The sequence below is a fragment of the Lampetra fluviatilis genome, chromosome 54 (assembly GCF_964198595.1).
Source record: "Lampetra fluviatilis chromosome 54, kcLamFluv1.1, whole genome shotgun sequence".
Lineage (NCBI taxonomy): Eukaryota > Metazoa > Chordata > Hyperoartia > Petromyzontiformes > Petromyzontidae > Lampetra > Lampetra fluviatilis.
This window is the reverse complement of record NC_136328.1, coordinates 6098295-6112015: the sequence shown is the minus strand read 5'-3', so window position 1 is coordinate 6112015 and position 13721 is coordinate 6098295. Positions and strand designations below refer to the sequence as shown.

The 13721-nt window shown below is 47.5% G+C and overlaps 1 protein-coding gene across 1 annotated transcript in view; it reads right to left on the bottom strand.

Moving 5' to 3' along the window:
• Nucleotides 1-1677: 1677 nt before the first annotated feature.
• Nucleotides 1678-13721, bottom strand: part of LOC144949658 (uncharacterized) — a 45396-nt gene continuing 33352 nt past the window's right edge. The window contains exons 3-7 of the mRNA XM_078879644.1: nt 11987-13168; nt 8818-10950; nt 5201-8168; nt 2567-4335; nt 1678-2068 (exon numbers count right to left, since the gene is read on the bottom strand). Coding sequence (XP_078735770.1) covers nt 1778-2068; nt 2567-4335; nt 5201-8168; nt 8818-10950; nt 11987-13168 — 8343 coding nt within the window. The 3' untranslated portion in view covers nt 1678-1777. The remainder of the gene's footprint in view (nt 2069-2566; nt 4336-5200; nt 8169-8817; nt 10951-11986; nt 13169-13721) is intronic.

Genomic DNA, 13721 nt, shown 5'->3' with positions numbered 1-13721 from the left:
GCGCGAGCCACACCGCCACGTGCACATTCATCCACGTCACGTGTGCCACACCGCTGCGCACGCACCACCACCCCGCGAGATTTCCGCGACACGTGTGTCACACCACCGCATGCACCATACTGCGACGCGCACGTCACGCCACAGGTACGCGTGCCACAACGCCCTGCGCCACACCACGGCATGTGCACCGCACCGCCTGGTGCGACCCACCGCCGCGCACGTGCGCACATTTTCGGTCCGCCGCGTGCGCCACACCTCAGCACATGTGCCGCGCCGCCAAGTGCTGCAGCGACAAAACATGTGCTAGCTTTGGGTCTTTCGACCTCAAAGGCAGCATAATTATATTCGAGATCACTGTGCCGAAGCGCTGTAGATCTCGGCGCAGTTCGGTGCCCTTGAGAAATGGCGGCGCACCTGAGAGCATCACCCTGATGGCGGGCGACGAGAGCGGGGTGCACTGCACAAACAGCCCTTCCCCGACGTCGAGCCCCGTCTCTACCAGGCGCGCCACCATACTCTCCTGGGTCACGTACACCACCACACCTCGGTCTTGCCTTTGGGCGGTGAGGATGCCCGCATGGCCCACACACGTGGCCACAGCAGCAGCGACGATGTCGGCTGTGATCTCGGGCGGTGGATAGCAGATTAAACCGTTCCTTCGCGAAAGACACTCGAGCCTTGGATATTGCGCCATGGTGGAAAGGCAGCAGTAACCGCAGGTCTTAGCGAGAAAGGGAAACGAAAAGAACGATGACTCTCCCTTTCAGGCCAGGCACAGGCTCTCACCTGAGCCCAGGCCTCTGTCCGCTCACCTGGTGGAGCAGGAGCGACCACTAGGTGTGGCCTCTCCGCACGGGGGCGAGAGAGAGAGAGCTACAACAGCACGTGCCAGTCGAGGCACATTCATTCTTCTTCACATTTGTGCGTCTATTGATGCCCACGTACCGTAACGTTGGCGACCAATGTCAACCCCGACGAACGGGCGCGTTAATCACGCCCCGTAACTTTAATACGTCAGTGTGGTGACGTCACAAAGAGCGCTAGCGATGTGGTGGTGTTTTCAACAGCAGCTTTAAAGTCGTGTTTATTAGTCAACGAAGCTTCAAACTAGCGTGGTACGGTCCGTGATGTACGACCCATGTGTGTAGCTACGGAGCTATTTGTCACTTGAGGTAACTTCTTCTTTAAAAGGATTTTCCTTGGTGTCACCACTTTCCTATGCCTCACCTCTGGGAGGTGGAGGAGAGTCGTCGCATGTGGGTTCTGTCTTCGTGTCTTCACGACTCGTGAACTCTTCACTTGTGCTGGCGGAAGTCACGTTCACCTTGGTGGCTTTGTCAATTTGCTCCCCCTTCTATTCCTGTTCCTGCTGCTGCTGCTGCTCCACCTCCTCCTATTCCTATTATGTTTCCTCCTCCTCCCTCTCCTTCTTCTGCTCCTCTTCCAGGTCCTCCTGTTTATTTCCCTCCACATTTTTCACGAGCCGATCCTTCTGCATGACCACCTTCACCATCGCCACCTCCTCCATCGCCTTCTTTTTCACTACCACCCCCTCCTCTTTCTCCTCCCCCTCCTCCTCCTCCTTGGCTACCACTTCCTCCATTTTATCCTCTGCTACCTCTTTCTCCTGCACTTCCTCCTTCCCTTCCTCCTCCTCCTCCACCACCGTCACCACCTTCTCCTCTGCCACTTTCTCCTCTGCCACAACCATCTTCTTCTCCACCTTCTCTCCCTCGGCTCCCACCTCTTTCTCCAGCATCTCACCTTATACCTTATCCTATTCCACCACCTCCGCTACCTCCTCCTCCACCGCCACCACTTCCTCCGTCTCTGCCACTTTCTCCACTGCCACCATCTCCTCCTCCTTCTCTACTTTATCTTCCTCTGTAACCGCCTCCTTCTTTAGCGTGTCCTCCTCTGCCACCTCCTTCTCCTCCACCTCCTTATTGGCTTCTTCCTCCTCCACTGCCATCACCTCCTGCTGCCCTGCCACTTTTTCCTCCGCCACCAACTCATCCTCCCCCACCTTCTCCTCCTCTGCTACCACTACCTCCTCCTCCACCTTCTTCTCCTCCACCTTCTCCTCTTCCACCACCTCTGCTACCTTCTCCTTCATATCCTTCGCTACCTCCTCCTCCTCCTCCTCCGCCACCTCCTTCTCCACCTTGTCCACCATTTTCTCCTCCTCCGCCTTCTCCTCTTCCACCGCCTCTGCTACCTTCTTCATCTCCTTCGCTACCTCCTCCTCTGCCACTCCCTTTTCCACCTTCTCCACCATCTCCTCCTTCTCCACCTTGTCCACCATCTTCTCTTCCTCCACCCTCTCCTCTTCCTCCACCTCTGCTACCTCCTCCTCCTCCGCTACCTCCTTATCCACCTTCTCCTCCTCCTCCACCTTCCCCTCTTCCTCCACCTCTGCTACTTTTTCAATCTCCTTCGCTACCTCCTCCTCCTCCACCACCTCCTTCTCCACATTCTTCACCATCTTCTCCTCCTCCACCTTCTCCTCTACCACCACCTCCGCTACCTTCTTCATCTCCTTCGCTACCTCCTCCTCCTCCACCACCTCCTCCTCCACCTTCTCCACCATCTCCTCCTCCACCTTCTCCTCTTCCACCACCTCCGCTACCTTCTCCTTCATGTCCTTCCCTACCTCCTCCTCATTGTCAAACACTAACACGCCTACGACGTCTTCATTCATTTCACTCATCAGTTCTAAATCGTCTACATTGGTCTCGCTAACTTTGAGCTCTTCCACAACCTGGGGGCCATCACCTTGAGCGCTGCCAGGGTCAAAATCAGCATCATCACCACCACTACGAACAGAGATTTTGGCCGAGCAGAGATCTACGGACGTCATTGCACTCTGTGCTGCGTCGCTATGCCCGTGATGAACATCCACACTGGTGGTGCTGACTCCCAACTGTGTCAGTGCAACGGTGACCTCGGTGACGGTTGAGCTCGTGCCAGCGTTAGTCTTAACATTGTCCAAACTCCGGTGACTCAAGGTGGCCGTGATTTTGACCAGAGCCGAGCAACATGGGGGTGGTTGAGCAACGATGGCGGGGTCGCAACCTCTATCTTTGGCCTCTTGCCTCAATGCATCCAAAGTGACCTCTAATTGTGCGTACGCTGTGTTCTTCTCCCTCACTGTCGTGGCATCGCGGTCACCTTTCAGAGTCTCTGAGTTTTTCTTCTCTCCTTCCTCATCTTGCTGGTCTTCTTTGTAAGAGACTGTTCTAAGCGTTGTCTTGATCTCTAGGGCATCCTCTTTGCTCGCTCCTGGTTCTGTCGTCACTAATGCAGCCATCATCGTCTCTTTACTCGAGCTGGGGTCTGCTGCTTTGTCCTCTTTCAGTTCAATCGCAGCTTCTAGTTTGGGTGGACGAGAAGACAATCCTTTGGCGTGAAGATCAGAAGGAGACTTCAACTCAACCTCCTGGGTCGACTCTGTCTGCTCCTCAATCACGGCCGTTGCTTTCGGGTCACAAAACTCGGCTTTCAATCTCATCAGCTGGACTTGCATGGCGGTGATGTTGGACGTCATGCCCACGATGCTCTCTTGCATTTTCAAGAAGTTCTCTTTGTCGTGAGTAACACCACCTGAACTCACCATCATGGTCTTCATCATCTCCTCGTCGGACCCGTGGTGCCTCGAGATCTCCACCACATCGGGGATTTTGTCCACCTGCCCAGACGTCGCCAGCGTGTCCTCCTTTCCACCTCCGCCCGCGGTGTCAATCTTATCCGCGTGCAGCTGCATTGCATCCAATTCTATCTTCATTTGGTGAAAGCTGCTTTGCATCTCGTTAATATTTGCCTCAATTTCCTCCAACTCGTCGATCGCCTGTGCCTCACGGTCTGCAGCTGTCAGCATGGCTTCGTCCGACGGAGCGGCAGTTGTCTTGGATACACCTTCATCATCATTTTTGTCATCCGCGGAACCTTTATTTTCATCCTTCGCGCTTCCCTCGTGTGACTTGGCCATAATGATGTGTGAATTGAGGAAAGAAATGTCACTCGTGGGTGTCAGGACAGCTTCATCCATCGCCGAATACTGCTTGGTGGAAGATTTTCTCTTCGGTGGTAAATTCATATTTATTTCAGTTACGTCGTCCTTCATGAGAGCGATCATGACCTGTATGCTGGTGAGAGCCTCTCGCAGTTTCAAAAAGTCCACGTGTTGAGTCCCAGCGGGTGCAAAACCGGCACTTGATTCGCGATCATCTGCCACTTCCTCGGCTGTGACCGCATTCGATCTGGTCCCTGAATCTTCTTCATATTGCACATCTGTTGTGCTAAACTTCACATCGTCTGCTCCATCCGCTTGATGATCTACAGGAAAACAAGAATTTTCTTCAACTTTAATCACAACAGATTATACCTTATCTTTATACATCACCACTTCTATACCCAGGGCAGTTCAGCTTCTTGCTGCTCCTGCTGCACTTTGCGTGTAGTGTCATCAACTAAGGCAGAACCATCCCCCTGAACTTCCACAAAACCTAAATTCTGTTCAACTTCAATCACATCAAATTCTTCCTTAGCTGTGGCTATCGCCTTTCTAATGTCCATCATATGACGCTCTTCTCATCTTTAGCTGTCGTCTGTTCAACTTTACCACATTAGATATATCCTCTTCTTCAGCTATCATCCTTCAAACATCCATCACATCAACTTCTACCTCATTTTTAACAATTGACTTTAAACATTTAATTGCATCATATTTTTTCATCTTTTTTCCACTTCTTCTCCATCAGATTCTTACTCTTGTCTAACGATAATTTTGTCCACGTCCATTACATAAGATTATTCCTGATCTTTATCATATTTTCGACATCAATGATATTTGATTCTTCCTCATCTTTAGCTATTGTCTGTTCCACTTCAATCACATCAGATTCTTCATCTTTAGCTCTATCATCTTTCCAACTTCTATAACATCACATCCTTCCTTATATTTAGCTATCGTCTGTTCAACTTGAATCACGTCACATTGTTCATCTTTAGCTTTAATCTTTCCAACTTCAATTACATCACATTCTTCTTTATATTTAACTATAATCTTTTAAACTTCAATCACATCAGATTCTTCTCTCCCTCTCTTGAGCTGTCGTCTTTGCCACTTAAATAACATTACATACTTCATTAACTTTAGCTATCGTCTTTTCAACCTTAATCACATCAGATGTTTCCTTACCTGTTGTAGTCTTCTTTTCATCTTCGACCACATCCGCTTGTTTCTCGTCTTCATCTGGGGGCGGTTTGGCTTCCTGCTGCTGTTGTTGCTCTTCATGATGCTGCTGCTGTTCGCTTACTGTGTCACCGACAGGGCCACCACCATCCACCCGAACTTCCGCAGAAGCGGAATCTTCTTCAACTTCCAACACATCAGATTGTATTTCATCTTTAACGTTTGTCTGTTGAACTTTCATCACATCACATTCTTCATTTTTAGCTTTCTTATTTCCAACTTCTATCACATCACATTCCTCCTCATCTTTAGCAATCGTCTTTTCAACTTTAATCACTTCACATGGTTCCTTAGCATTAGCTATTTTCTTTTGAACTTTAATCACAATAGATTCTTCCTCATTTTTAGCTATTGTCTTTTCAACCTCGACCCCATCTAATTCTTCCTCATCTTTAGCTCTCATCTGTTCAACTTCAATAATATCGGAATCTCCCTCATTTTTAGTTATCATTTTTTCTACTTCTACTCCTTCAAATTCTTCATTTTTAGATATTGTCTTTGCAAGTTTACTCACATCACATTCTTCCATATCTTTAGCTACCGTGCTTTCATCTTTATTCACATCCGATTCTTCCTTAGCTTTAGACATTGTCTTTTCGACTTCAATCACATCAGATTGTTCCTCAGTTTTACCTTCCATCTTTTCAACTTCTATTCCATCAGATTCGTCTTCTTCTTTAGCTGTCGTCTTTTCATCTTCAATCACAACAGATTCTTTCTCAGCTTTAGTCAACATCTTTCTAACTTCTACCCCATCAGATTCTTTCTCATCTTTAGCCATCGTCTGTTCAACTTGAATCACATCACATTCTTCATCCCCATGAGATTCTCTCTCCTCTTCAGTGATCGACTTTTCAACTGCAATCACATTAGATACTGCCTTAGCTTTAGCTCTCGTCTTTTGATCTTTAATCACATCACTTTCTTCCTTAGCCATCGTCATTTCCTCTTTAATTACATCAGATTCTTCCATAACTTTAGCTATTGTCTGTTCAACTTCTATCAAATCAGATTCATCCTCAGCCTTAGCTACCATCTTTTCAACTTCCACCCAATCAGATTCTTCCTCATCTTTAGCTATTGTCTGTTCAACTTGAATTACATCACATTCTTCATTGTTAGCTTTCTTCCTTTCAACTTCTATCACATCACATTCCTCCCCATATTTAGCTATCGTCTTTTCAACCGCAATAAAATCAGGATCTTCCTCAGCTTTAGCTGTTATCTTTTCAACTTTAATGACATCAGATTCTTCCTCAGTTTCAGCTTCCATCTTTGCAACTTCTACCCCATGATTTTCTTCCTCATCTTCAGCTCTTGTCTTTTCAACTTTAATCACTTCACATGCTTCCTTAGCTTTAGCTATATTCTTTTCAACTTTAATCACAATCGATCTTTTTTCATTTTTAGCTATTGTCTTTTCAACATCTACCGCATCTAATTCTTCCTCATCTTTAGCTGTCATCTGTTCAATTTCAACAATATCGGATTCTCCCTCATCTTTAGATATTATCTTTTCTACCTCTACTCCATCAGATTCTTCATATTTAGATATTGTCTTTTCGATTTCAATCACATCAGATTGTTCCTCAGTTTTACCTTCCATCTTTTCAACTTCTATTCCATCAGATTCGTCTTCTTCTTTAGCTGTCGTCTTTTCATCTTCAATCACAACAGATTCTTTCTCAGCTTTAGACATCATCTTTCTAACTTCTACTCCATCAGATTCTTTCTCATCTTTAGCTAACGTCTGTTCAACTTGAATCACATCACATTCTTCATTTTTAGCTTTCTTCTTTTCAACTTCTATCACATCCCATTCCTCCCCCTCTTTAGCTTCCATCTTTCCAACTTCTACCCCATGGTATTCTTCCTCATCTTCAGCTATTGCCTTTTCAACTTTAATCACTTCACATGCTTCCTCATCTTTAGCTATTATCTGTTCAACTTTGATCACATCAGATTCTTTCTCAGCTTTAGATATCATATTTTCAACTTCCACCCAATCAGATTCTTCCTCATCTTTAGCTATTGTCTTTTCAACTTCAATCACATTACATTCTTCTTTATCTTCATCTATCATCTTTTCAACTTCTACCCCATGAGATTCCTCCTCATCTTTAGACATCGTCGTTTCCAGCTTAATCATATTCCATTCTTCCTTGCCTATTGTCATCTCCTGTTTATCTTCTACCACGTACAATTGTTTCTTGTCTACGTCAACTTCAGACACATCCGATTGTTCCTCATCTTTAGATTTAGTCTTTTCAACTTCTACCCCATCAGATTCTTCCTCATCTTCAGCTTTTGCCTTTTCAACTTCAATCACATCATATTCTTCCTGAGCTAGAGCTCTTGTCTGTTCAACTCCAATCGAATCATATTCTACATCTTCAGCTATCGTCTTTTCAACTTTAATCACATCCGATTCTTCCTTCCCTTTTGCAATCTTCTCTTCAACTTCTACCACATCCCTTTGTTTCTCGTCTTTAGCTTTCGTCACATTGATATCTTGGGGCGGTTCGCCTTCCTGCTGCTGTTGTCGCTGTTCATGATGTTGCTGCTGCTGTTCGCTTCCTGTGTCGCCGACAGGGCCACCACCATCTACCCGAACTTCTGCAGAACCAGAAAATTCTTTGACTTCAAACACGTCAGATTGTTTCCTACCTTTAGATGTCGTTTCGTCAATATCTTTAGGTGGTTCACTTTGCTGCTGCTGCTGCTGCTGTGGCTGCTGCTGTTGCTCCACACTTTCCAAGTCACCAACCGAGGCAGCAACATCCACCTGAGCTTCCGCAGATTTCTCCTGGTTCTCATCTCCCGATGATATTTTGTTTGAAACCATCTCTACTTGTCCCTCTTGTGGTGCAGCGGGTTGCTCTGGCATGGTTTTCAGATGTGTGTCTTCTTCCAACTAGACACAAAGCAACATCATCCATCACCATCATCATAGTGGTGAAAACTCCACCTCTCCCTCCTCCACAACCATTACCATAATTAGATGCAGACAGTTAAGAATGATGTAGACCAGATAGAGATTTAGCGAGGGGTGAAGGGTGGAATGCAGTTATCCACATTAAGCAGTCATCTTCGCTAACCAGTTTCCACTCCTCCCTCAACACTCACATTTTCCCGAGCTCATCCCACGACCCCTTAATCTCCCCCTTCTAACCACTACCATTCCTGTTCCTTCTTCATAATCTTTCTCCATGGTTACCACTCATTCCCCATCCAATACATTCATCGTCATTTGCTCTCGTCAATTTTGCTTTTACTTAATTCATGCATCACAGAATCGCCCATTACTTCCTCGCATCTATTCCATTCACCTCATCTTCACTGTTGCATTCATACGTACCATTGTTATTTGTCTACAAAGCGCCTTGGTTAAGGTTAATAAGATAAGCGCTCCTAAATAAAGTAAAACATTTGTTACGTAAAATATCCCCATGTAGCAGAAGCCTCTTGCACAAGAGCCCGGAGATTTGACGAGGCTTCCGTGGAGAAACACAACATTGATCACATCACTGCAATGCGTGTCATGGTGCTGAGTGAATTCTCACCGTAGCATATTCGCCTTCAGATTGCTCAGCCTTCTGAGTCGCATTGGCAGTGCCGCGTATCTCACCAGCGTCGCGGTCTTCCGCTGACGCTGTCCAAAGAGGAGTCTTTTGCATGCCCGGTGCTGTCTCCTCTTCCACTAGAAGAGTTTGTTCAGGGCTAGGTGGGCGCTCCACAACCCGATCCCCTGGTCGAGTCGATGCCAGAGCTCTGTCGGCCAGGTTTTTAGATATCTCGCTTGAGTTTGTGTCCAGAGAAGTGCAGGTCGCCGATTCTGAGTCTTCATAGGTGAGATCTGAATCGTCAAAGGTGGTCGCCGGTTTGATCTTCTCCAGAACTTCAACGTCAGGAAAAACAGCAGCAATTATCTCAATGATTCGTTTCGGTTTGATGTTGACATCAGAAATGTCACTGCTGTAGGTTGGCTTCGAAGTTTCTTTCAAGGTTTCGTCCATAAATGACTCTTGCCCTACGTTCACTTCCTTCACAGTGCTAACGACTCCCGTGTCTTTTTCATCATCATTATCATCATCCTCTACAGCAACCGCTGGATCTTTGTTGATGGGGGACATGACAAAAGGTTTTTCTTGTACCCCATGGGGCAACTTCTTAGTCCCGACATCGGCTTTGGTGCCATTAATAATTTTCATGTCGGATTTGGCCAATGCGTGAGCCAATTCGTCCGTGCATAATAATGGCGCAGGAGCAACACCCGTTGATCCGTCAGGGACTAATTCAAGAGTCAGAACGGGATCCGGTGAATTGGATCTTTCCTCTGGAGTCATTCTGGATGAATCCACCGCTGCTTTGGAAACACCTGTTTGAGTGTCAGTCTCGCGGGAATCACCTGGGATCACGACGGCTGCATCTTCTGCCAGCACGAGTTCTTCCACTTTCATCGTTGGTGCTTGAACTCCGACCCGATTTTCTTGTGTGACCGGAACTTCATCTCCTGTCGCAATTGCTGCCGTCAAATGTGCCTCAACGATGACCGATGGCTCGGAAACACTTCTTCTTGTCTTCTTCAAGTCCAACAAATTGTACTGCATGCGGAGCATTTCCAGCTGGATTTTCGAATGCATGTTCACAATGCTCTCTTCCATTTTCATGACTTCTGTCTCAGCGATGCTCATCTTCCTTTTGCGCACCGGATGATCGGGTTCCATTTTCTCTTCTCGTGCAACATACGAGTCTGTCGCCACTCGAGGTGCATCTGCAGACTGTGACCATCCCATATCTGACGATTCCTCTGTGTGTGGAGGTCGAGGGTCTCCAGAAGATGACTCTCTCTTCACTTCAATGTCATCTTTTGGTTGTATCTCATCCTCCGCTCGCGTCTCGTCTTCTTGCAGAGGCTTATGTTCAGTTGCATTTTCTCGCCGAACAGATATCTCTTTTTCCACTTGAACATCTGTGATGTGCATCTCATCTTCCACTTGTGTCACATCTTCTATCAGAAACTGAATTTCAGTTGGATGTTCTTGCTGTATAGACAAGTCTTCTTTCACTTGAACATTACCTTTGATGTGTATCTCATCTTCCACCTGTGTCACATCTTCTGTCAGAGGCTCAACTTCAGTTACATCTTCTTGCTGTACCGACACGTCTTCTTTCACTTGAACATAATCCGTGATGCGTTTCTCATCTTCCACTTGTGTCAAATCTTCTATCAGAGACTGCACTTCAGTTGCATCTTCTTGCCGAACAAAAAACTCTTCTGTCATACGAACACTGTCTGCTTGGCATGCCTCAATACTTCCTTGCGATCTGCCAACGATTGTTTCAAGAGTGTTCATTGTTAACAGATCCATGTAGGCCTGCATTTCTGCTATTTTAATTCTCATCATGGCCATCATTTGTATAACATTCGTATCCTCCACTTTAGCTTTGTTCTGAACATTGAATTGTTCCGGTCCTGAGCCTGACTCCTTGTTACCGCCTTTGTTCATGGGTTCCACCACCGTGGCTCTAAGAATCATATTGCACAGGGTGGATTCTTCATCTCCAACACTGGCTTCTGATTCTCCTGCTGCTGCTGCTCGTTCTCCATCAGGTGTTTCATCCGACGGTGGTGGCTGTTGTTGTTGTTCAATGTTATGCTCATTTTCCTCTGGTTTCTGTTGCGCTTCGAATCCCTGAATGAACAACAACAACCACAAAGTGAGAGAAACAGTTTAAAAGCCACGCCCCCCACCGTCCCCCCCCCCCCCCGGTGAAGGATACCCCGCGTGATTGGCGCTTTGGAGGCATGGGTTTGGTGGATCAAATTAAGAAGTTTACGAAACTCCAAACTCACCGGGGCCACGAAAAGTTGTTTGCAACACATCCTGCGCATTAGAAACAAAAGATTGCAGCTCGCTCTTGCAATGACCCACAGGGTAAGACTCTTTTGAAAGGAAGAATTGGGAACACCTGGGGAGGGGGAGGGGCTCTGTTACAGGGGGTTCACTCTCGATCTGATCTTTCTCTACATAGTGTGAATTTAGCCAGACACCCCCTTTTATTTCCCCCTGTCCTCTTCTTCTCCTTCTACCGTCTCTCTATCCTCCTGACTCCGCCCTCCACCTCGCCCCTCGTTAGCCCTCTTACATTCCTAAATCATGGATGGGGGCATGTAGGGGGATTATGCCTGGGGACTGTGAGGTGGTCAGGAAATAGCATTGCACCAATGGGATTCTAGGACCTTTCTGTGCGAAGCTTTGAGCGCACCACCTTCCTGTAAGGAAGGCAACAAAATTTCGATTCAAAACTTTCGTGACTTCAGGGATTCATCTTCTTGTTTTTTTCGGTAAAGTCACGTAGAAGGGAAATAATAAAATAATGAAAGAAAAAAAATACAATTCTCACGACGTTTCGGCCACAACGCAAGCAGCCGTCCTCAGGTGAAGAACAGGTCTGTCGGAAAGACAGCGTCTGAATGTCTTTCCGACAGACCTGTTCTTCACCTGAGGATAGCTGCTTGCGTTGTGGCCGAAACGTCGTGAGAATTGTATTTTATAATGTTTTATTTTTATTATTTTATTATTTCCCTTATACGTGATTTTACCGAAAGAACCAAGAAGATAAGAAAAAACACTCGCCAATGACATTTAGCCAAACACGTGGAAGTTCCTGAGGCTTTTCCTGTTGCAAATGAAGAGAAATTAGCATCCACTTCAGAGAAGGGCTCACCTCAGCAGCGACTGCTCTCGGTTCCGGTGATTGACATCTTTTTTCTCCAGGGATGATGTCATCCTCCGGCAATGCCACCTCTTCGTCATCGAGGGACGCTGCCTTCAACAACATTTGGGGCTCCTCTGCGACCGCGTCGATGGTGTCTTCTGCCTGAGCAACAGTCAACTCTTCGGCGACTGAGACGTTTGCACCGAGCGAGCGATTCTCCCCGTTGACATCATCGTCTGGTGGTGCTTGTGTCTCATCGGCGCCTTCCATCGCCCCATCCGGGTCACCTTTCTCCAGCTCTTCATGCGTGACATCAAGAACCGCGTCAGCTGTGCCTTCTGCTTCTCCACTCAACTCATCTGCCTCGTGCTGAAGGGCAGCATCCTGGGATGATGATGATGAAGGAGGAGGAGGAGCAGGAGGTGCAATGAGCATGACAGGACGAAGATCAGGATCAGGATGAAGTTCGGGGTCGGCCGAGATAACATCAGCGATTGCGACATTGGCTCCATCTTGGGTGAGGGTGTCGCAGCTGATCACCGTCGTCTGAATTGTGGTCATGTTGAGCTTAATCTCGGCAACCTTCTCCCGGATTTTGGTAACCATGTCCCGGAAGTTGATATCGCCTATAGTGTATGCTGCGGCCTCCATTGGAAACGGGGTCATTTCGATCGACTGGACACTCCTCTCATCTTCCTCCTCCTGCTCCTGCCCCTCCTGTTCCTCCTGCTCCTCCTCGAATTCCACCACCGAGGGAGCCTCAAATTCTGGCTCCGGATCCAGGACGGATCCCGGGACGGTCATCGTCGTGAACAAGGAGTCTACGCTATCCTGCATCCTGTTAATCTTCGATTCGAGATTGGCGAATCTCTCTCGCAGAGAGTCCACAAGTGCCTTGCGTTCGTCTAATGCAGCCAGCTCGGCGGGTTGTAGAAGGGCCTCAAAGACATCTCGCTGATGCTGCTGCTGCTGCTGATGCTGAGGTTTTTGCTTCTCTTGCACAGCAACGGGTTCGGAGATGGTAGCCGGGTCTTCAACATCGGATTTGACCAGAGGTTGCGCTGGAGTTGTGTCGGGACTGACGGTTGTATCAGCTGTGCTGTCCAGCTGCTGCTCTTCTTGTTGTTGCTGCTGTTGTTGTTGCTGCTGCTGCTGTTGTTGTTGCTGTTGTTGTTCATCGTTGCTCAGCTCCTGTTGGCCGTTGGACACATGCGCAAGCAGGACGCAGTGAACGGAATGAGGGGACAAGGCGGCAGCATTGATCACCCAACAACCAACATCACCACCACCATCACCCCAACTTTAACCAGCCTTCACGTCTATCAATACCTTCATTTCCACCAGCATCAACCATCACAACCTCCAACACTACTCTCTGCACCACCATTACCATCACAACCTCCAACACTACTCTCTGCACCACCATCACCACCATCACAACCTCCAACACTACTCTCTGCACCACCATCACCGCCATCACAACCTCCAACACTACTCTCTGCACCACCATCACCGCCATCACAACCTCCAACACTACTCTCTGCACCACCATCACCGCCATCACAACCTCCAACACTACTCTCTGCACCACCATCACCACCATCACAACCTCCAACACTACTCTCTGCACCACCATCACCGCCATCACAACCTCCAACACTACTCTCTCCACCAGCATCACCGCCATCACAACCTCCAACACTACTCTCTGAACCATCACCGCCATCACAACCTCCAACACTAC